Genomic DNA, 21,909 nt, shown 5'->3' on the forward strand with positions numbered 1-21,909 from the left:
GTTCTTTTTTACTATTATTATTTTATTAATACCACATCAATTTGCAGTTTTACAGGAACCAAGATTCAAGCTCCTTAGGCGCTACTGTACTTTTATGTTGCACGCACATACACGCACACACAGTTTCGTTAGTAATTTTTCACCTATAGATTTTTCTTAAAAAAACAAAAAATTCTTGTGTGGCACAAAGATCTGTCCAAATTAATCTAAACACAGCACTAATAAAACAAAGAGCTAGGTGTGGAGGCTTCCAGTGCAGAAAAAGGTCCTTTGGAGGGGAAGCCCCAAAAGATGATCAGTGCACTGACTTCCCGGGAGGGCGAAGGATGGGGATGGAGAATGCATTCCCTACTATGACATGAAATCAGTTAAACATTTCAAAAGGAAAGGGGGCTAAGAAAATAAGCGAGTGGAGTAAGGCAAGGGTACCTTTTACCCGTCTAAATTCCTAAGTAATTTCCTCAACAAAGTAGAAGGAAAACTTCCTTACACTACCTTCTACTGCTCTGGGACCGTCAAAGACTGTAGCCTTTAAAGTCTCCAGTGCATATTCCCTCTGGATTATCACGACTATGAGTTACAACCTGAAGGAACTCACAGATGATTTTCTTTCAAATTTACTGAATTTTCATGTTGGAAAGGGAGGAAGACACTTATAAGTCTCAAATGGGAATCAAAGATTCCCAAACGCCCTCCATCTGATGTCAACGTGAACTGTTTTGTTGTCTTTTAATTGTGCACGGAGCCTGTCAACACAATCTGGCCCTGCCTGATCACCCTTACCTAAAGCTTCTCGGAAAACACTCTCAAAAGGTACCCTGTACCACAGTAGAGGTGCCAAGACATTTTATGTGCCTGAAAATGAAAGGAACCCTCAAACAACACACACCCAATAAGCTAGCCTCCAAGTTAAAACTCCCTATGAATCACAAAATGCACTTCCTTACACTAATCTGTGATCTCTTAACCACAGACACAATCTCCTCTCAAGCCAGCTCAGCTTTGGTCCTTAGGGGAAAACGATGAGCACAGGTTAAAGATGTACCATGTGCAGGAGGAAAAGAGAAAAGAGAAAAAAGGCCTTTGTGTTTCTGTAGTTCACCTCTTGAGGATGTCTCCCCGCCATGGACTGAGACAGGATTACAATAACCCAGTAACTGAGGAGCCCACATGCAGATTAACTTTTTTCTCTAACAAGTTTACAGCAGTGCACAGCAGTTACAGACATTTATTTTATAATAAGAAAAGTACAACCATATCTATTAAACTTGAGGGTAGGAAAGAGGGAGGAAAGCCCATTCAGGAATAAGCTCTCAAACTAAAGCTCAGAACTGGTGTCCGAAAGAAATGACACAGACCCCACCGTCCCACATGGCGGAGCCTTTCCTCTCCTAAGGGTGAGCGGGAGTCGCAGCAGCACCCCTGTGCACTCCTCCTCATCCTACTTTCCATCTTCATTCTTGGTTATCGGATGGCATTCTGAGAATCAGGAATTATCACTATCAACTATAAGTTATTCATAGAGTTGAAAGTTATATCGTTAAACGAAGAAGAAGGATATTAGGGGTAGCTGCTCACATTGTGGGGCAGGAAGATGGGATCACAGGGCTGCAAAAAACAAAACAAAACAACAACAACAACAAAGAGGGAAAGAATCCCATTCTTGTCCCCAGATAATTTCTTTATAAGTTAATCATTATTTCTTAACTTAAAAATAAGGGCAAAACTATGATGGAAAGCTATGTAAGACTGACTAGTCCTTGAAATTTGAATAGAAGAACCCAAGAGATGTGTTTTATTTTCCATTTTCTCCTTTACCTCCAATCTTTCCCCTCCTTTCTAGCTACAGGTAAAGCTCCACCATCATTAAGGTATTGATTTATCCTATTAATTTGATTCTTTCTTTATTCTTTTGGGTTCTAAGATATCAGTTCTTTTTTAAGTCCAACAATTCTTGTGCTTGATACTGAGGGTAAAGGGAAAGGAGGGGAGAAAACACCAAATTAAAAAAAAAAAGCTTGGAATGCAGGCTCAAGCTGACACTGAGCACGGTTCCTTCATAGTACAAGTAACAACATTATAACTATTAAATGGTGTTTTAGTAACTGTTGCATTTCTGGTTTCCATGTACTTATTCTGCCTTTTTCTTTGCAATTCCAGGGAGTTTTGCTTGAATCCTATTGAGGAAAAGGAAAAAAAAAAAAGGGTGAAAATATAGACATTAGTTCTAGGTTTTTATTTTAACACCGATGCTAGAAGACACTCCTGGATTTACCGGAGCCATGTGAAAAACACTCCCATTTCCACAGGGCTTCCTCTGGATGAAAAGTGGCAGGGGCCGAGTCCGGCCTGGGATGAGCTGAGGAGTATGCCAGGATCCGTCCCCCTCCCTGCTGCTGTGCCTGCGGCCTGTCCTCTTTGACTGCCTGAACCTCCTGGCTCCTTCACTGGGGGTTCCAGAGAAGAATGAGATGTATCTAGGCATAATGCCTGCTGACTGTGCTCTACATGATGGCAGTGCGAGAGCCCCTTTCTCTTGGAATGCCAGGTTACCCATTAGTGTCACAGAAGGAGCCAGGAGTCAAGGGTCAAGGTCACATATAAAAAAACTACAGGGGCTGGCAATAGCTCCCCGCCCCTCACAGGACACTAAAGCTGTCCTTTATTTTGTGCACTGAGGTTACCCATCGCTAAGGGTACCAAGGGACATTCACATCCCTCAGCTAATGTCAAAGCTACTCCCCACAAACGATACATCCCACCGAGTGGGCCAAATCAGCTCACACTGCTAATCAAGACTTTAGGTTTAAAGCTAGGTTATGATCATCTTTTACAGTAAGGAGTAAACAGCAACCATATACAAATTTGTCCTAACTGCCCTTGTCTGGCTTGACCTCCAACGTCTACCTAAGAAAGCAAAAGAGTAGGTAAAGATCCTGGCATCAAGCCAGGGCTGTCTGGATATAGTCAAGATTTCCTCTTATCAAAGCTGGAAAAAGCACTAAAATTTGGGGTGTGAAAGGTGGGAGTGGGCACAAAGAGGATTTAAATGCTTGTGATGTTTTGTCTCTTAAAGAATATCTGAAGAAAACATGGAAAGTATGGAAAAATATTAACATTTTAATTCAAAGTGCTGGGTTCCATAGTGTTTGTTACAAATAATTGAAAATAAAAAAGAGAAACAGTTCTGTGATATAATAAGGAGTCATGAAAATGTCTACCAACATTTTATACTTGATTTAAATATTAAAGTGGTTAAAACAGAAGGATTTGGTAGTCTTAGAAAAAAGAGGTAGCTTTGAACTTTAATACATTGATTTACTAAAATTTTTATTTCTGAAAAGGGAGGGAAGAGTTTAGCTTAAAATTGATATTTGTGAAAACTGGGGACTTCCCTCTTGGTCCAGTGGCTAAGACTCCACGCTTCCACTGCAGCGGGTGTGGGTTCGATCCCTGGTCGGGGAACTGATTACCTAATTTGCCACATGCCGCGTGGCATGGCCAAAAAATAAATAAAACTGATGTTTGTGAAAATAAATGAAGGTGAGTAGACAACCACGAACATTTAAAAACCGGTTCAAAAAGGCAGAGTGGTCCTAACTCCATTGATCCTTTTTAGTGTAAGATACAAGGCATGCTTTACAAAGAAGCAGATGAAATAATTTTTAGTAAAATCAAACTATTAACCAAGGTTTTCTTTTTCCCCAGGGTAAAAATTACTTTCTTTGGCATTAGCATTTTACACAGGAGACTAAAAATAATTGGGGGGAGAAAAGCACATGTCAAGATGAAATGTGGGACCTAAGCATACTCACTTTTCAACAACTGACTTGGTCTGATCGCGGACGATGCCAACATAGTGATCGATCTGGATCTTTAACGAAGAAAAGCAACTCAGTTGTGGCAACGCACAGATTAACAATTTTCCTGAAGGTAATTTGTTTTTGTCTACTTTAACCATTTTTAAAAAACACTATGGAATATTCTGGAAAACGAAAATAGTGCTCAGTTTTAAAAAGTACTTGCTAGGTATTTCCTTCAGAGACACTGGAGTATATAGCATTTTCTGAATACTAGAAACTGTGTGTCTAATCTATATTCTGTAATCAGAAATGTGTTTTTACTCCTGGGTGAGACTAATTCATTTAATATCAAAAAGCCATGAATAGGGCTGCCCTGGTGGCGCAGTGGTTAAGAATCCACCTGCCAATGCAGGGGACACGGGTTCGAGCCCTGGTCCGGGAAGGTCCCACATGCTGCGGAGCAACTAAGCCCGTGCACCACAGCTACTGAGCCTGCGCTCTAGAGCCCGTGAGCCACAACTACTGAAGCTTGCGTGCCTAGAGCCCATGCTCCACAACAAGAGAAGCCACCACAATGAGAAGACTGCCACTGCAACTAAGAGTAGCCCCCCACTTGCCGCAACTAGAGAAAGCCCGGGCGCAGCAACAAAGACCCAATGCAGCCAAAAATAAAAAAGTAAAAAATTAGAAAAAAAAAGCCATGAATAAAAGTCTGCTGATGCATGACTTAATCTATCAAGAATAACCTCATAGGATCTAGTATACTCTGTATACACCACTCTACAATGCAAACATCTGTTCATACTGATGGATTCCCACAATAGCCTTAACAGTTTAAGTTTCTTTTTAGACACCAGCTTTTACTTAAGCATTTTTTTCAGCTTATTTTTTTGGAACAGATCCATGTGATAAAAACTCAAAAGGTGGGGACTTCCCTGGTGGCGCAGCGGATAAGACTCTGCGCTCCCAATGCAAAGGGCCTGGGTTCAATCCCTGGGTCCGGGAACTAGATCCCACATGCATGCCGTAACTAAGAGTTCACATGCCACAACTAAGGAGGCCACCTGCTGCAATTAAGACCCAGCGCAACCAAATAAAAACAACAACAACAAAACCCTCAAAAGGCACACAGCAAGGTATAAGTTCCCTTCCTACCCTTATCTCTCCTAGACATTCAGCTTCTCTCCTTAAAGGAAACCACTATTACCAGTTTCTTACAGGCACCTGATCTATAAAATTAGACTGTAAAAATGGTTAGAAAAGGATTGCTCTGAACTTTCAATGCCTAAAAAATGAGCTAAAATTAGTCATACATCAACTGGCATATCTGATTAGAAACAGACAAATGCTTACCTTGTACTTCTCATAGACAACTGGAACACTGAAAATGAGCAGTTCAGCTATAAGACAGAATCATGAGACATGGCAAGTGTAAATGTGAGATGGTCGCAAAGTCCCAAGCCATGGGTAACAGGAACATTTTTCCTCATAAAATATAGGGAAACACAGATCTTCTTCAATATGAGAAATCCTGGCCAGAGCTCTCAATTAAGGACAGTTAGATACAGGTACACAGGCTTCCTTCTTTGTACTACAAATAATTTCCAAATTATGAAAATGATTTCTACAAATAAGATCCCCATATTTAAACCAAATCTAGACAACTCTCCTTTATTTCTAGCTGTCTGGATATTTCTTTTTAGGTAGGACCATTTAATAAACCTGTGGCCATAAACACAGATTCCTCTGAGGTCAAGGTCGCTATGGATGTTAAAGGCTGGGCCAATGTGGAAGGACTGGAGCAATGCTGACAACTCTCTTTGCTCTTACTCTTACCAGTTACTTCATAGAGCCTGGAGACATTTTCCTTGCCATCTTACCAAGAATCAGAAGGGTGATCCCATTGAAAACGGCACCAACGTAGGTCATCAGCCACATGAAGACAGCCAGCTGTGAAGGCCAACATCAGAGGGTTAAGCAGGAATAATCGTAATGCCGAGTTCAGGTTAATTGATGCCATTCTTCTCTAGCTAACTGATTCTGCATAAATTTAGTGATGTATGCCATAAATAGTTTCAAAATGAAGGTTACCTCATTTGTACTGTACATTTGAGGGTGCATAAGAGAATTCTATAGTTCTCTCAGGCCCCCAAACAGACTGTAACTGCATTTCTGTCAATTATCAATACGTTAGCCTTGTTCTGATGTTAGTTCTCCAGGCACAGAGGTACCTCCTTTACTAACTCCTGTCCCCATTTTTACAGGTTGATTGAGAAAAGCATACATTTGCTTTTGTCTGACAAAACCCTATCAACTGCTTTTCCTCTGAATTATAACCTAGTCCCTGATTTTCCTCAGCCTCACCACCAAAAGCTGTAGAGGCAACTAACCTTCAAGGAGTCAACCAGATCTTCCACCAGAAAGAGACGAATAATGAGTTTCAGGGCCCTGTTGATGTGCACCATGGCAGCGTTCACGTAATTATGGAAAGCTTCTGAGGACAGAGTGATGTCTACATCCAGGTAGGCTCTTCCAGAAGAAGAAACAACAGTCACACATTTGACATGGCAAGAGAAGATCTCTTTCTGTTAGCACAGAAGTTCTTTAGAGTGTGAAATGCCCCAAAGGGTGTGTTTTAGCAATCTGCAAAGGCATTTTCTGCTGCCATGGGGTGGGGTGGGGGCACCACTGTCATTCAGTGGGCAGAGACAAAGCTGCCAGATGTCTGCAGTGTGGGAGTGTCATGCACAAGAAAGAACTGCCCTATACCTGCATAACGTTTACTGCCTCACAGGGTATTCGTGAAGGTGAACCTATTTATAATTATCAAGAGCCCAGAACATATAAAAGCAAAGGATTTTTTCCCACAGTTTTAACATATCCTGAATTGTCTAAAACTGTGTTTTGTTTACGCTAAAACCTTACTAAGATTTTCTCCCATCATTTTAGAAAATCACACCTATAAGGGAGATTATACATGTATGTGCACGTCTTTATTATGGGTTTTTTTTTTTGGTGTAGTTATGTCCAAGCAATTAAATATTGACTGGAATACACATTATTTTATTGTCAATGGCTTTCTATTTATCACTCTTTATAATAATGATCAATTTTTAAAATGTTGTTATATATGTTATATACCATACAATGGTATATTATATAACATTATATTATATGGTATATTATATGGTATATTATCTATGAATTTCATTTCAAAATGATAAAGGAGGCATTATAAAATATTTGTTAAAAAAACAAAAAGACCTGGGCTCTGTCCCCAGACGCATTACAGAATTGAGATACAACCATCTGCTCATAATCTGTTCATTCGCTCAGTACGTGCTGAGCGCCTACTGAGCACCAGACCCTCTGCTAGGTGTAGAGATATCAGGAAAGATAAAACTGCTTTTGCCTTAAAGAGCCTATAGTCTTGTGGGAAAAACAGAAGAGTAACAGACATGTTTTTCCTATTTATTAAGAAAATATTTACCAAATACAAAAGTTATAAAAATTAGATGCTGTAATTAATACAACTTAGCAAAACACATTTTATAACTCCATAACAGTGGCACGCAAAAGGGAAAAAAGCCCTGCTAACACACTGGAACTTGTGGCAAAACAGTAAAATTTACCCACTCAACCAACCAACAACTATTGATTTGTTAAAACTAATTTACAAATAACTTTTTAAATGTCATATATAGTTTAAATTATCGCTTCTATTCTCACCAGGAGAAAATACAAGGACCAGCGCTGCAGCCAGACACCTGTTCTGTCAGAGTTCTGAGAGATCACAGAAGTGTTTCTTTTTCCATGAGAAGAGGTTTTAAAAAACTGTCATTTTGAAAGTAAATTAAAAACTAACAAACAAACAAAAAAACCCTGTCATTTGCTGATGTTAAAGTTTTTATGGTCTAAGACCTTCAAGAGGAAAAGCGTGAGGAAAACGTTTGTTAAATGTAGGAAAGGTTAGCAACTGGATTCTAGAAATGCATGACCTACCGACTTAATCAAGACCTGCCCCTGGTATTAAGGAAACTAAAGGAGAGACAGGAAGGAAATCAGTAATAAAACCAAGAGTAAACACACTGAGTTCTGGTATCGCCAAGAATGCAGCCTCAACACCAAGATTTCAAGGCTGTTTTAAGAGTTAACTATGTGGCGGCTTAAACATGTACTTGGGACCCCATCTGAGTGCCGTCCTAGATGCTCTGCTTTCCCTACTGACCCTGCTCAGGAATTTAGATAGTCCTTTTTGGTGAGCCTCTAGTTTGTTAAAAAGTTCCTGGCTCCCAACTTGTTCACTTTATAAGGTGGTCTCAAGTTGATGCTTCATGCCACTGATCGGCTGCATTAGGCCCTATAATTCTTGATTTTTAATCAGGTCTCATTTAGATCTGACCAGCCTCAGTGAATCCCTTCCCTAAACTGTAGAGTGTTACTTGTGATACTTCAACTCACTTGAATGGATGGCCTTCTTCTGACTTCTGTACAGCTTGGATGACAGACTTGTAGACCCTGAAGCTGATGGTGACAGACAGAAGAGCCAGGATGAGGTAAGAAACCACACTGATGACACTGAAAGCTGCCAGGGAGAGCAGCACGATCAGTGTGGTGCCAAAGACAAACCCAGTCTTCTTCACATCTCGCCAGAAAATTAAGTCGTGCACTGCCAAAGGAAAACGGATCATAAGTTATATGAACACCCATGAGCCACAAGGCTAGGACTGTTCTCCCTGGCTGTGTCCTGCACACTGGAGAAACATTACACTCGCATTCAATTACAGGTGCAGCCCCGCCTTAAGACAATGATAAATGAAAATCAAATTACATCAGGGATGATGATTCACACTGCCAAAGGTACCTCTGGTTTCTGGACAGGTTTACAGAAACTTAGAAACTGACTTTTTAGTCGTGGCTACTGAAGTAAGATGGGGTAAAACATCATTTACTTTAAATGTTTCAGTAGAGCAACTGTGGGAAAATCTTGCTGTTGACTAAATTAAGCAAACCATGCTTATAAAAACATACCAAGTTCTGTTAGCGTTGGTTACAATGAAACACCAGTCTCTATGTTGATCTGAAGAGAACTCAAGGAAGGATTTTGGGTAGGGGACCATATAGTTACTAAACGATGATACTTTTGAAAATGAATGGGGACACTGTTAATACCTTAGGAAATAGGTATAAACCAAGACTGTCTCAGGCAAGTGGGTCTTATGGTTGGGAAATCCAAACTGGAAAAATCTAAGTTCCTCTCCTTAAAGACACCTCAAAAACTCAGAGTGTGAGGGCTAGCAATTACCTCCAATCTAGCAATGACACAACATTTGAATTTCAATCCGTGAAGTCTAACTTCAACACTAATAGCCCTATGCAAGTTTCTTCTGTGCTACTCTTTCCTTCTAAAGAAGAGTAAGGACTTTGGAATTGGAGAGACAGGAGTTTGAGTTCTGGTCATTTTTAGCCATGTTACCTTAATTAACCCTTCTAAACCTTTGTTTTCTCATTTATAAAATGAAGAAAGTGACATCTATTTCTTAGAGTTGTTTTAAGGAACATATAAAGCTAATGTATGCAGAATGCTTATTAGCACTGTACACAACACATGGTAAACACTCAAATTTTAACTATAATCCATATATGTATGTCACAGTTCATATGACTACAAGAACAGTTTCAACACAGAACGCTTATTAATGGAACAAACAGATACCATGTGCCTCTTGATGTAATGCACTGAGAACGGCACATCACTTCAATGGTATTCTTGCCAAACCATATTACCTGAATCTAATGAGAAAGCACCAGATAAAACCAGTTTGAGAAAAGTCTACAGAACAATTGACCAGTATTCTTCAAAAATATCAGTGGTATGAAAGACAAGAAAAAGCTGAAGGACTTTTTCAGATTAAAGGAGAGTAAAGAGGGCTTCCCTGGTGGCGCAGTGGTTGAGAGTCCGCCTGCCGATGCAGGGGACACGGGTTCGTGCCCCGGTCCGGGAAGATCCTACATGCCGCGGAGCGGCTAGGCCTGTCAGCCATGGCCGCTGAGCCTGCGCGTCCGGAGCCTGTGCTCCGCAACGGGAGAGGCCACAGCAGTGAGAGGCCCACGTATCGCAAAAAAAAAAAAAAAAAAAAAAAAAGGAGAGTAAAGAGACTTGACAACACATAAATGCAAACTGTGATCATAGACTGGATAAGGGGGTTAAAAACAGCTATAAAGAACATCTCTGGGACAAGTGAAAAAAATTGAATGTACACTATAATATAATTGATAAAAGTACTGTACCAATGTTGAATTTCCTAAATTCAATAAATATACTGTGGCTATGCAAAACAATTCCAAACAATTTCTGTTTGAAGGAAACATACTCCAAAATATTTAGGGATAAAGGGGAAGGACATTTGCAAGCAGTTCTTAAATGGTTCAGGAAAAAACATGTTCTATAGAGAGAGGGAGGGAGTGAAAGCAAAAGTGGTCAAATGTTAACAACTGGTGAACTAGAGCAAAGGTTATATATATGGGAGTTTTTCTTACTGTGCTTACAATTCTTTAAGTTTGAAATATTTGAAAGGACAGAAAGAGAAAAGCTTAGAGGATAAGGCTGGGCCTAGAGAGAAAAAGACCTTAATGTATTAGAGAAGGAAAAAGGCATAAAAACGTTAGCCTAAATGCAAATCTACCTTTGTGCAAATTAGAAAAAGCCACCCTTCCTCGTGAACTTTACTGCCATCTGCTGGAAAACCGTGACGAAATAGTCAAACCTACAATGATAACACATGTGACTGGTGCCCCCTATAGGTGTGCAGTATACAAGCTGCATAACAGCATGGAAGGCCCTGGGCTCGGCCTTAAAAACAACGGTAGAATTGTGGTGTGGGCTAGAAGCAGGAACATCCTGATTAGAAGGGGGATAACAGAGGGAAAGCTGGGAAAAGATGGTTCAATACAACAAACCTCTGGGATGCTCTTTGACCACAACTTCCCACAATTTGCTCCTTCACCCCATTCAGGTCCTGGTGCATGGGATAGAGCCTCAGAGGCTGCCCACCCTATCTCACATCCTCTCCTCCTCATTCTCTATCACTCATCTATCTCCTCATTCTGCCTTATTTTTCGTCAGAGCACTTGTCACTTTATTTATCCACAGCAGGCTCTTCATAGCTGTTGCTTCATAGCTGTCCTTAAACATGAGCTAAACTAAGCTAAGGACCAAGAGATGGCATAACCACAACTTTCATTTGTTTTCTGATAACCCCCCTCAAACTAGTCAAGTTTCTGCACCTAACTCCTAGCAAGTACAGTGGACCAAGGACTCTGAGAACACAATATCAAACAAAGGAAACAGGCATAGTCTGCAAACACTGAGGGAGAGTTAGGAGGATGAAACACACGTAGGAAAAGCAAGAAAGGAGACAGATGCCGAAAGTTTAAAATGTGAAGCCACTGGACTTAGGTTTAGTGTTTATTTCATAACCAGGAAACCAGCAAGAGGCTGCAATGGTTCGATTCCATGAAATGTTCTTTTTCTCTTCTACTTTTATTCAACTGCTCTTACTACGTCAGTGTAAGACTTTTTAAAACAGGAAATTCCTTATTTTTAACGTGTTTTCTTTCCTTCCTTTCCCATCCTTCTCTCTTTCAGTAAGCTTTAATTTAGTGGCTACCACGTGCCAGGCAAGTGCTAGGAACTGGGAATACAACACAACAGTAAACAAAGCAAACAAGGTCCTTACTCACATTCCAGTGGGGAAGAGAAGCAATGAATAACAAACAAGATACATGTCACTTGTAACCGAGGCCGGGAAGAATATAAACCCATTGTGCTATGAGAGTAATGTGTGTGCACACATGCACTGCTGTAGGTAGAGTGGTCAGGAAAAGCGTCTCTGAGGAGTTGACACTAAAGGTGAGACATGAAGGATAAGAAGCAGGCCACGCAAAAAAGCCAGGGGAAGGGTATCCTAGGCTAGAAGATTCATGTGCACAGGCTCTTGGGGATGGTGGTGGTGGGCTTTGGCATTCCTTAGGGGGGGACAGAAGGCCAGTGTAGATGGTATGTAGTGAGTGAAGGGGAGAACGGTGTGAAATAAGGCTGGAGAGACTGGCAGGGACTAGATCATAGAGTATTTTCACAGAGCAAAGTAAGGAGCTTGGACTTTACCTCACGTGAAATGGGAAGTCACTAAAGAATGCCAAGCAGGGGAATAACATTATATATATATATATATTTTTTTTAATTTAATTTAATTAATTTATTTTTGGCTGCATTGGGTCTTCGTTGCTGTGCATGGACTTTCTCTAGTTGAGGCGAGCGGGAGCTACTCTTCCTTGTGGTGCGCGGGCTTCTCATTGCAGTGGCTTCTCTTTTTGTGGAGCACGGGCTCGGGCTCTAGGCGTGTGGGCTCAGCAGTTGTGGCTCGAGGGCTCTAGAGCACAGGCTCAGTAGTTGTGGCGCAGGGGCTTAGTTGCTCCACGACATGTGGGATCTTCCCAGACCAGGGCTTGAACCCGTGTCCCCTGCATTGGCAGGCGGATTCTTAACCACTGCGCCACCAGGGAAGTCCCAACATGATATATTTTAAAAAGAGGAACACTTTTACTGCTGTATAGAAAATGGATTGGGATGGGGCAAGAGTACAGGCAGAGAGACTCCCTAGGAGGCTAACACCAGGCTTCAAATAAGAAATGATTGTCATTTAGATTAGGTCAGGATGGAGCAGAGTGGACAGGCTATATTTTGGAGGCAGAACAGACAGAACTTGGTGATGAACTGGATATGGGAGGTGATGGGGGAAAGAAATATGGATGAGACCTAGTTTTGGGGCCTGAGCGAATGGATGGATGTGGTGTCATTTACTGAGATGAGAAAGAGCGGAGTATAGGCCATGTTAGTTTGGGGATGGATGTCTAGAGACATCCATAAAGAAGGTGGTTAGATCTACCAGTGGGAAGCAAACAGGACACGTCTGAGCTGGACACACATTTGGAAATCATCAGCACACAAATAATATTAAGAGCCATGGACTGCCGACTACACACACAAAAAAAGGAAGTCACAGAAATGGAAGCGGTTACGTAGTATTGATAGGGAAGAAGGCCCAGTCTTAATTCTGAGGTACCCCGATATTTAGTAGCTGAGTAAAAGTAGAGGAACTAGAGAAAATAACCAAGGAAGCAGGGGGTAACTAGGAGAGTATGTATGGCATCACAGAAGCTGAGAAAGGAGTGCTTTGTGGAGAAGGATGTGGAAACGGGCCAATTCTGCTGAGGTTGTGTAAGGAAAAAAGCGATCCTGGACTTAGTAATGTGGAGATAGTTGGTGATCTGACCAAAGCTGTTCAGTGAACAGCTGGCGGGGGCTGAAGAGGAATCAGTGGTGAGACATGGAGGCAGTGTGAGAGAAGATGCCTAAGAAGCCTGGCTGTGAAGGGGAGCAGAGACATTCGGAGCCAAGGGATGGTTTAACATACGGGAAACACTAGAGCACGCTTCTATGCAGTCACAAGCAAGGGAGACTGAAGATAGGGAGCAGAAGCAGTGAAGTCCAGGAGAAAGGAGGGATGGAGATCCAGAGGCCAGGTGAAGGGACTGATCCTGGTTAGAGTAACATAGTGAAGAGGATGCAGAGACACAGACACAGGCCCATTCACGGATCTGAAGAATGGAAGAGGAGGGACTCCTGTCTGAATGTTTTTATTTTCTCAACAAAAGGGAGCTGAGGTCATCAGCTGGAAGAGGGCAGGGGGGTGAAGATGGTTTATGGAGAGAGAAAAAGATATGGAATGGTTGTTTCAGAAAATCGAGAAAGGGTCTTAAAACTCTTAGGAGAAAACACAGGAGCACATCTTTTTGATCTTGGATTAGGCAATGGTTCCTCAGATATGATACCAAAAGCACAAATGACAAAAGAAAAAATAGATAAATTGGATTATATCAAAATTAAAAACCTTTGTGCTATAAGTAGTACCAAGAAAATGACAAGAAACCTCATAGAATGAGAGAATATATTTGCAAATTACTTATCTGATAAGGTATTTGTGTCCAATATATATATAAGAATAAAGAATTATAACTCAATAATAAAAAGAACAGCCTAAATGAAAAAAAGAAACATAATAAAAATGAGAAGACACAAGAGGGAGGGGATACGGGGATGTAAGTATACGTATAGCTGATGCACTTTGTTATACAGCAGAAACCAACGCAACAATGTAAAGCAATTACACTCCAGTAAAGATGTTAAAAAAAAAGAGAGAAAGGACCCAAATAGACATTCCAAAGATATACAAATGGCCAGTAAGCACATAAAAAGAGGCTTAACATCATTAGTCATTAGGGAGATGCAAATCAAAACCACGGTGAACCCACTAGAATGGCTATAATAAAAAGTACAATAACAAATATTAGCAAGGATGTGGAGAAATTAGAAACCTCATGCATTCCTAGTGGGAATGAAAAATGGTGCAGCCGCTTTGGAAAACAATTTAGCAGTTCCTCAAAAGTTAAACATAGAGTTATTATATGACCCAGGAGTTCCACTCTTAAGCGAATGGCCAAGAGAAATAAAAACATACAACACAAAAATCTGTGTACGCCAATGTTCACAGAAGCGTTATTCACAACCGGGAAAAAGTGGGAACAATCTAAACACCCATTAACTGATGAATGGACAAATAAAATGTAGTATATCCATACAATGCAATAATTATTTGTCAATAAAAAGGAATAAAGTTCTGATGCTACATATTACAACACAGACAAAACATGAAAACATCAGGCCAAGTGTGAGACGCTGATTACAAAAGACCACATATTGTAGGATTCCTTTTATAGAAAACATCTAGAATATGCAAATCTGTAGAGAGAAAGTAGATGAGTGGTTGTTTAGGGTTGTGGTGGTGGTGATGGGAAATGGGGAGTGATTGCTAACAGGTATTAGCAGTCACTTTTTTGTGGGGGGACTAAAATGTTCTAAAATTGGATAGTGGTGATGGCAGAAAACCATTGAGCTGTACACTTTAATGGATGAATTGTATAGTATGTGAATTATATCTCAATAAAGGTGTTAAAAAAACAAACAGGGCTTCCCTGGTGGCGCAGTGGTTGAGAGTCCGCCTGCTGATGCAGGGGACACGGGTTCGTGCCCCGGTCCAGGAAGATCCCACATGCCGCGGAGCGGCTGGGCCTGTGAGCCATGGCCGCTGAGCCTGCGCATCCGGAGCCTGTGCTCCGCAACGGGAAAGGCCACAACAGTGAGAGGCCCGCGTACCGCAAGAAAAAAAAAAAAAAGGGAGCAATGAAATTTTTGTGTGATGGAGATGTTCATCATCTTGACTGTGGTGATAGTTTCATGGGTGCATACATAGCAATTATACCTCAGTAAAGTTTTTTTGGTTTTTTTTTGCTTTATCCCCAGCTTCAGAATCAGTACAGCAAAGAACAAACTCTGCTCCAGACTGCCTGGGTTTGCATCCTCTTCTATTTACTAGCTGCGTGATTCTGAGCAAGACACTTAACCTCTCTGTGCCTTGGGTTCCTCATTTGCAAAATGGAATCATACAGTATCTGGATTTTAGGGACGTTGCCTGCATTAAATGGGTTAATCTGTAGAAGCACTCAGAACACTACTGATTAGGTAGTAATACAAATGTCAGCTATTATTATTCATTTGACTGCTAATTCCTGCTACAATTAAAATGGAAAACTGAAGAACTAAAGTTAAAATCTGCTACAGAGAATTAAAGTTATTTTCTTTTCCTCTTTGTTGCTATGATACTAAGAAATTAAGATTGGGGGGCTTCCCTGGTGGCGCAGTGGTTGGGAGTCCGCCTGCTGATGCGGGGGACGCGGGTTCGTGCCCCAGTCCGGGAGGATCCCACGTGCCACGGAGCGGCTGGGCCCGTGAGCCATGGCCGCTGGGCCTGCGCGTCCGGAGCCTGTGCTCCGCGGCGGGAGAGAACTGCGTACCGCAAAAAAAAAAAAAAAAAAAAGAAAAAAGAAGAAATTAAGATTGAGGGATTATTAGGGACCCTTTCAACCAAATCAGCTCCTTTGATCTATTTTACATACCAAGCTTCCACATAAAATTTCCAATGAAAAAGAAGTTGCACTGTCAGCACTATGATTAAATGAAGAGAAGGGCCTGTAAAAGGTTAGAGGGAGGCAGAGGGCCAGGAGGTAAATGCAATACGACAGGTGGGCCTACAGGGCAGGCTGGACTGGCATAGATTCAGGAGATTTTGACATAGAGGTGGAAACAGAAGAGATCACTTAGAAGCACCTCATAACACCTCAAACCCCATTTATTCTACCCTCCATGCAGTAACCCAAGACAGAGTTACGGAAACAGGGCTCCCCACTCCTTCTCCCTGACCCTCCACATTCAAACACCGTGGCCTGACAAAGTCTACCTCCTTGAATCTATGCACAGGAAAAGAAGATCTTAATTGAGAGCCAGTGAGCTAACAAACCGCCACTCTAGTACACTACCTGACAGAGACAGAATTAGCTTTGGCTAGCCTCTTCCAAAGTCCTGAGTACTGACCCAAGCTAGTTCAATGGGTACTAGAAAAAAAAATGAAAGCCGAAAGTTCTCAGAAGTGCAAAGTCAGTGTTTTCCTTACTTTTCAGTTATAACTTTACCATTGTTATCACATGACCTAAAATTTATTTTCATTTGAAAGACCCTTGTTTCTAGTTATGTTTCAACATGTTTAAAGTCTTGTGCTGTACTGTTTCTTAGAATCCATTTCAATATACAATACAGCTTCTCTGCATAAATTTATGTAAGTAAAGTCAATAATTTCTCAGTTACCTTAATTATTTTGCTAATGGCAGATGAAGCATCTGACAATGAATGTATGTATTCACCAAGAGTGTTTATATTGCTGGTAGAATTATGACTGATTCCTTCCTTCCTTTTATTTTCCAAATCTTCTATAATGTGAGCATACTTTTTATTTTAAAAACTTTCAAGGATGTCTATCTCTTGCCCGTTATTATTTAAGGATGCAGTACTGTTCTTACACCAAAAGAGAGCACTAACACATCCAAAGGTAATCTCAAGGCAGAGGGAAAAAAATTGGTTCCTGCCAATTCAAAGAACAGCAGCACCATTGATTTTCATTCCTAAATTTGGGGAAATCTCTTGGTTTCATGACAACTTCAACCATTCCCAAAGCCATTCTCAAACTTCACTCTCCCAAGTATACACCTCGAAGAAAAGAAAGGCTGCTCAAATGCTTATTCTGAAAAGGAATAAATGGGCAAGAAATTTCAAGGTAAACCTTTAGTAGTCTATCATCTTTTTCATTTCCAAGAATAAATCACCAACTAAGGATCCATACAACATGTTCTATCTTCTGTGCACTAATTTTACAAAATTTGTAAATATACATCTCTAAGATTTAAATGTAACTGAAAGAGCTAAAAGAAAAAAAAAAAAGGATTTATGACCACAAAAGGGAAACTGTTCAGTAATAAAAGGGGAAATGGAAATGGGCAGTTCAGTTTTTTATATGAATAATTACTCATGTAAAGAAAAGTATGCAGACATTTTCACATTGATTAGTTCTTTTCTTTGGTTACTTTTGCATTAATAGTTCATAATAAGTGAAGCCACTTTTTGAGTTGCAAAAGACATTGTGGATAATGTGTTTATAAACTCAGATCCAAATTTTGTGGCTGCTGAAATGGGTTAATAGTCTGCTCTACTACAGATTTATGCTTACCAAAGACACTCCACTCAAAATGGCACAGAAGGATCACTGAAAAAATACAAAACTGTCACCGTCAAAGACAAACACACATGCTTTTGGCCACAGATGCACCTGGCAGCAGGCCAAAGAAATTTGTAGGAACCCCTTTCAAGCTAGCATTCTTCTCAAAGACGGTCAAGAAAAAAGTTTTTCATTCATTAAAATAACCTAACAACCCCACTTGCTTTCCATTTCAGATTTTAAAAGCACAGAAGACAAAATGGCCTTGACTACCCTTGCCCAAAAGAATAACTAGGTGGATCTGGATATGTGAACTTTTGAACTAAGTTATCAAAAGAATATATAAAGATAATAAATGCAGTGCTGAATCATGATGGAAAGGATAAAGGCACAAAACTCTGGCTTTAGTTTTCTTTTTTTTTTCTTCTAGGTACAGTTGGTTATTTGCACGTTTCACAACTACTTAATTCTCCAACTAAGAAAGTCTACACTTAAGTCTGCAGAAGATAACCAGATCCAATCTAAAATTAAACAAAACACGTTAATTGCTAATAACTGTGAAAGCCCAAACTTAAAAAAGTGATTTTATGCCCTTTGCACACATTTATTTCTAATTCAATCTTCCGATGCTAGTCTTGTTATTGGTAACATGACACTTCTCCTATGGTTACAATACACTTGGACTTGTATGCTTCTTTGACGGTTTGTTAAGTAAGGCAGATAAGTGACATGGTTTCAGACTACCGTAATAAGTGATAAAACTGTTTTCTTCTAAAAAACAGCTCATAGTCTCTAAAATCTTTACCAGTAATAAGCAAAAGAAATTTTAAAAATGAAGTATTAGGTAATATACATACCCTTGACTTCTGAGATCTCATTCTATTTTCCTGGGAGCTCTACTGTTTCCCTCACGGAAAAAATGGGAATCTGGTTGGTAACTGGGAGAGCTTTTCTCCACTCTGCCTTATTCCCCCCAAGATTTAACTTCCTCCCAACATATAGCACATTAGAAATCGTTTAGAGTGAACACCCATATAATCACTACCTAGATTTTTATTCAATACCAGCAATGTCTTACTTTAATTTTTTTACTGTGGTAAATATACATAACATAAAATTTACCATCTTAACCATTTTCAAGTATATAGTTCAGTGACGTTAAGTACATTCATTGTTGTGTAACCATCACCATGATCATTAATGTTTTACTATACTTACTTATGTATCTGTTCCTCTTATCCACTAGCCCAATTTTTAAAAATATATTTCAAAGTAAATAACAAATATCAGGAAACGATCTTCAGCTTGCATATCATTAACAAAGTTCAATATTTACTGTTTTTCTTTTGATATAAGATTTACATACAATGAAATATACAATACATTCGCTGAGTTTGGACACATGCACACACCTATGTAACCCTATCAAACTACAGAACATTATCATCACCCCAAAAAGTTTTCTCATGTTCTTTCCCAGACAACACGCCAAGAAGTAGCCACTGCTCTGCTCTGGTTCTTTTCCCTACATAGAATAGTTTGCTTGTTCTACGATTTCATATAAATGGAATCATGCAGTATGAATCCTTTCTGTACTGCTTCTTCCACTATTCATAATTTCTGAGATTCACCCGTATTTGCTGCAAGTATCAAAAGATAACTAGCTATACCACAGGTTATCTACTCCTTTATCGATGAATAGCTTTCAGCTGTGATGAATAAAACTGCTATGAACATATACGAGTGTTTGTATGAATGTTTTCATTTCTCTGCAGTGGAGTTGCCAGGTCATGGGACACATGCATGTTTAGTTCTCTTAAGAAACTGGCCAACCTTTCTCCAAAATATCTGTACTGTTTTGCATTCTTACCAATAGTTTGAGAGTTAGTTGTTGTCAGTCTTTAATTTTAGCCATTCAGGTGGATGTGTAGTGATAACTTATTTTGATTTTAGTTATGTGAAGACTTGTGAAGTTGAACACATTTTCACTGGATTATTGGTTATTTGCATATCTTTTGTAAGTGCCAGAATCTTTTCTGCCCAATTTCTTTTATTGTGTTGTTGGCACTTTTATTGTAGAAATGTAGTTTTAAATATTTCCTGGATACTAGTCCCTCATCAGACACATGTTTTGTAAATACTTTCTCCTAGTCAATGGCTTGCCTATTAGTGGTGTCTTTTAATGAGCAAGTTTTACTTCTGATGAAGTCTAACTCACCGATCCTTTATTTTATGGCTAGTGCATTCTGTGACTTAAGAAACCTTTGCCTATCTCCAGGTCATGAAGATATTCTCCTACGCTTTCTTCTAAAAGTTTCATGATTTTAGTTTTTAACGTTCCATTTTAAGTTCATTTCTGCATATCATATGAAGTAGGGATTGTGGTAGGCAGAATGCTAACATGGCCCCAAGACTCTTACTCCTCGGTGTACATGCCTTATATAATACTTCCTCCTACCCCCAAATGTGAGCAGACCCTGTGAATACGATGGGATAGTCACTCTCGTGTTTAAGTTTCAGCTATATGAGATCCTGCGGCAGACTAGAGAGAAATTCTCCTGACAGCTTTGAAGAAGCAAGCTACCATGTTGTGAGAGGGCCGCAAGACCAGGATCTGAGGGCAGCCTCCTGGTGCTGAGCACGATCCCCGCCCCACCGCCAGCCAGCCAGAAAAGAGGGATCCGGTCCTTCCACCTCCAGTGAATCCTACCAACAATCAGTGAGCCTGGAAGAGAACCCTGAGCCTCAGATGAGATCCCAACCCGGGTTCACACCTGGTGATTTCAGAATCACACTTTATTTCAGCCTGGTGAGATCCTGAGCAGAGGATGCAGCTAACCTGTGCCTGGACTCCTGACCCTTGAAAACTGTGAGATCGTAAAGTTGTGCTAAGTTGCCAAATTTTTGGTAATGTGTTATTTCTGGATTCTCTGTTTCTTTGACCTACTTGTTGACTCTCTTGCAAGTTCCACAGTCTTTATTACTGGAGCTTTATAATGTCTTGGACTATTCCAAGCCCTCAATTTTGTCCTTTTTCAAGATTGCTTTGGATTTGCTAGGTCTGTGTACTTCCAGAGAAATTTTAGAATGAGCTTGTCAATTTCTATTGAAAAATTCTTCTAGGACTCTGAACTGTACTGAATCCATAGGTGAATTTGGGTAGGACTGACTTCTTTACGATATCGAGGTTTCCAATCCATGAACACAGCATGGCTCTCTTCTTAGACAATTCTTGAGCTTCTCTCTGCAGTTTTGTAATTTTCAGTATAGAGGTCTTACACATTTTTTTCTTCTGGTTAAATTTATTCCTATTTTATGCTTTGGTGCTATTGTAAATGGAACTTTAAAACTTTTTAATTTTCTGATTATTTGTTGCTAGTATATAACAAACGAAACTGAGTTTTGTGTATTAACCTAAAATCCTGTAAACTTGCTAAATTAAATTCACTTATTAGTCTTAGTAGTTGCTTTGTATCAATAGATTCCTTAGGATTTTCTATGTACACAATCATGTAATTTGCATATTAAGACAGCTTAACAACTTCTTTTCCAATAGTCATTCCTTTTATTTCTATTTCTTGTCTTAATTCAAAGGGGAGGACCTCCAGTATAATGCTGAATACAAATGGTGAGGGTGAGCATCTTTGCCTTGTATCCAATGTTAGGGGAAAGTGTCCAATATTTTGGCATCAAGCATAATGTCAGCTATAGTTTTCAATAGATATCATTTATTAGACTGAGGAGATTACCTTCTATTCCTAGTTTGCTGAAAATTTTTGTCAGAACAGGATGTTGAACTTTTTCAAATACCTTTTCTGTATCTGACAGAGTGCTGGATTTGATTTGCTAACATTTTTTTTTTGATTTGCTAATATTTTGTGAAGGATTTCTCATCTTATTATGTTCCATAGGGATACTAGTCTCTAATTTTCTTTGTAGCGTCTTTCTCCAGTTTTGGTATTACTATACATATACTAGTCTATGAGTTGGAAAGTGTTCTCTTTTTCCTTAAATGCTTGAAAAAACTCCCCAGTAAAACCACTGGGCCTCGACTGTTTTTGGTGAGATTTTTAATAATGGATTTAATAGAAATTGTGTTAGCTTTGGTAAATTGTATTTTTCAAGGAATTTGTTTCATCTAAGTTGGCATAAAGTTGTTCATAATATTCTATTGTCCTTTTAATATCTGTAGGATCTGAAATAACCCCCTTTTCATGCTTAATATTGGTAATCTGTATTTGCTTTTTTTTTTTTTTTGATCAGTCAAGAAATCAATTTTGTTAATCTTTTTCAGGAACCAAATTTTGGCTTTGTTAATGTTTTTTATTCCTTTAATTTCTGCTCTTATCTTTATTCTTTCTTTCTTTCTGCTTCCTTTGGAT

The 21,909-nt window shown here is 39.7% G+C and overlaps 1 protein-coding gene across 1 annotated transcript in view; it reads right to left on the minus strand.

Moving 5' to 3' along the window:
- Position 1: 1 nt before the first annotated feature.
- The window catches only part of RTN3 (reticulon 3), a gene marked incomplete at its 5' end in the record, with an annotated part of 31,848 nt that continues 9,940 nt past the window's right edge, over positions 2-21,909 (minus strand). The window contains 6 exons of the mRNA XM_030763764.2: positions 2-2,177; positions 3,816-3,874; positions 5,157-5,203; positions 5,684-5,753; positions 6,194-6,332; positions 8,265-8,472. Coding sequence (XP_030619624.2) covers positions 2,132-2,177; positions 3,816-3,874; positions 5,157-5,203; positions 5,684-5,753; positions 6,194-6,332; positions 8,265-8,472 — 569 coding nt within the window. The remainder of the gene's footprint in view (positions 2,178-3,815; positions 3,875-5,156; positions 5,204-5,683; positions 5,754-6,193; positions 6,333-8,264; positions 8,473-21,909) is intronic.

Source organism: Delphinapterus leucas, chromosome 7, assembly GCF_059928025.1.
Source record: "Delphinapterus leucas isolate spDelLeu-1000000601 "Yukka" chromosome 7, BTC_Dleu_Yukka2, whole genome shotgun sequence".
NCBI classification, from domain to species: Eukaryota; Metazoa; Chordata; class Mammalia; order Artiodactyla; family Monodontidae; genus Delphinapterus; species Delphinapterus leucas.